Source organism: Rhagoletis pomonella, unplaced genomic scaffold, assembly GCF_013731165.1.
Source record: "Rhagoletis pomonella isolate Grant_MI unplaced genomic scaffold, Rhpom_1.0 Rhpom_scaffold_00993, whole genome shotgun sequence".
In the NCBI taxonomy this organism is placed as follows: Eukaryota; Metazoa; Arthropoda; class Insecta; order Diptera; family Tephritidae; genus Rhagoletis; species Rhagoletis pomonella.
This window is the reverse complement of record NW_023459547.1, coordinates 9,076-11,795: the sequence shown is the minus strand read 5'-3', so window position 1 is coordinate 11,795 and position 2,720 is coordinate 9,076. Positions and strand designations below refer to the sequence as shown.

Sequence of the window (2,720 nt, the reverse complement as noted above, 5' to 3'; positions counted from 1 at the left end):
TCGATTACATTAGCCTTGACCGTTATTGTGCGACAATACATAAGTACTTAGTGCTTGAAGAATTTGTTAGCTAGTAAATGCTTTTTCTTCAGCTGCTGTTCAAAAAAAAAATTTCGCAGTTAAGAGCGGATTGAATCAAAGAAGCACCCTAATATCTAGACTCGAAACGCTAAAGAATTTTTAGTAAAACTGAATGTTTAGTATTCAAATGAAAATGCAGTGAACTTGTTCTAAATTTATAAAATGTTGCGTTAAAAAAAATTGTTGATATCAAATATGACCAATAGAAATATTTTGATTTGTAAGTGCACTGAAAAGTATTGAAGAAAAATAATTAGAATTGAACACGAAAGAAAAAAATATCATGCAGGTTTCGCATTACAGGTTTTATACTGTCACTTCTGTGCTATCTACAATTTGGCTTCGCTTATGCGGTCACTAAGAGGGCAACGGCGACAGCGGCGCGCCCTAACGACGCCTCCGACCACACCGTTGATTTGAAGCATTTCGTGTTGGCACGCATATTGGCCGAAGCGGATGCAGCATCAAATTTTGTGATTGCGCCACAGGAACTGCTAGCATTGTACCTGCAACTGCATGGCACGGACAAAGAAATCGCCGATGCCACCGCCGCTGCTGCTGCTATTCCAGCTGTCGTGCCAACTGTCGCCTCCCATACTGATCAAATTGAAAACGGTGATTTGTACAATCAAAGAGCCTACGATGCAGTAAGCAATGATGCCGACACCGACATAACCGGCGACAGCGGCATGAAGGAGTATGCAGAGTTTTTCAACATTGCCGGCAACCCCATAACGGTGTCCAATACGCTGTACGCCGACGCATATAACGCAAAACGGTTTACAAGGAAATTGAAAAATCTGCAATTTGTGCTGAACGAGGAGAGCGATGAGGATGATGACAAAAATACCAGCCGCAACAGTGCTAGTGGCAAGTGCAGAAACATCGATATTAATGCCGCTGCAGTGATACGAACCGGCAACAACAACAACATCAACAACGCTGCCGATCACCACAATTACAACAACAAAACGAATAGCAATTGCAACGAACTAATCAATGCGGTGCGTATAAATTCTCGCTGGGCGCACAATTTCCAAAAGCGTGATACCCACAAACGTCAATTCTACATGCCACAGCTGCACACACACGCTTACCTGAATGCCATGCGCAAAGATGATATCTTTCTTTACGGTGAGTTGACGCAGTTGAACGCCAGCGCCTTGGAATTGTCGCTACAGCGGCAGCAATTGAAAATGCTCATCATACTACCGCATGCAAGGAGCGGTTTGCCGCGTCTACTGCAGCGCCTGAGTGCCAATGTGACGCTACTCGACGAGCTATGCGGCATGTCACGCGACGCGGAACAACCGACAGGTGCAGCTGATGCAACTGGCTACCAGCGTCAACATTTTGAGCCGACTTTGGTGCGTGTTCTTTTGCCGAAATTTCAATTTTCGCAACGCACAGCCTTAGATGGCATTTTTCAGCAGGTTAGTGTACGCAAAAAGGAGAAACAAGATATATGTACAGGGAATATGTAGTTCGGTGCCTTCTGTATTCTTGCCTTTAATACAGTCATGCCCAACGTCGGCAGAACTCCATAAGCAAGTGCCCTGCGCTGGCAGAATTCCATATGCAAGTGCTCTGCGCTGGGCATGACTGCTTTAATACATGTGCCCCACACTAGGGTGGTCCAAAATAAGTACAGACGGAATTTTAATGATCTCACCCCCTAGGATTGTTCTATATCGAAAAAAAGTATTTTGAAAACAAAAAATATTTAGAGGTCGCTCAAAGCGCTCCAACTTTTCCATGTATTTTGTATGGGAAAAAAAACAACTTTCGAGCATAAAAATTCCGACTTTACTTTTTTACATGAATTTTTGAACCACCCTACTCCACACTCTAACTACTTTTCAATGTTTCTATTAATTTCAGTTGCTAAATGTCACAGCGAATGTGGATCTACACTGGCCTAGCGCTTGGCAAGTTACACAGGTGGTACATTTTGCAGTGAGCGAGGACGGTATTGGTGAACTGGAGCCATCGAGTAAGTAAATAGCGCAATGAATTTCAATTTAATTACCTGAAACATTGATTGAATACCCCCACCACTATTCATTTTGTGTACAACATGCGTACCTACATTCGTAAGTTTAATTGTATTTCCATTTGTAGTGGTGCTGTTTTGGAACGCCTTTTCGTCGTTGCGCACTAAGCCGCTGATGTTCTGTGTCGATCATCCGTTCATGTTCATCGTTCACAATCGAGAGGGCATACAGTTGTTGGGACATTTGGCGCAGCTACATGAATGAGTAATTGCAGCTGCATGAATTGTTGGTGTTGCAAAGCGACGTTGAGCTTTCGATTTATGAAGATTTTTTTTTTTTTGTTAAAGTGTAAATCTCCTGCGAAACTAGCGCTCTTAGAATTTAAAATTTCATGCAAATAGTAAATTGTTTAACATTAAAAGTTTAAAGTAGATGGTTTCTTTGCACTATGAAATTGCCAACATTCTCCTGAAATTATATCTTTGAAAACGAGGCAAGCCTATTCATTTGTTTATTCACGTACCGCACAGGACTACCGATCAGCAAAACTTCTTATGGAAAAACGCGACTATGTACGTTTAGCTTCTCGCAAAGATTCAGCTTCTCTAATCAAATTAGGTGAGCAGAAAAGCAAGTCTAGAACCT

The 2,720-nt window shown here is 42.1% G+C and overlaps 1 protein-coding gene across 1 annotated transcript; it reads left to right on the top strand.

Annotated features, from left to right (window-relative positions):
* Nucleotides 1-506: 506 nt before the first annotated feature.
* Nucleotides 507-2,433, top strand: LOC118751783 (the record flags this gene model as incomplete). The annotated part of the gene is made up of 3 exons (XM_036486599.1): nucleotides 507-1,514; nucleotides 1,963-2,074; nucleotides 2,203-2,433. Coding segments are annotated over 3 exons (1,257 nt in total), but the record flags the coding sequence as incomplete, so codon positions are not given.
* Nucleotides 2,434-2,720: the final 287 nt, after the last annotated feature.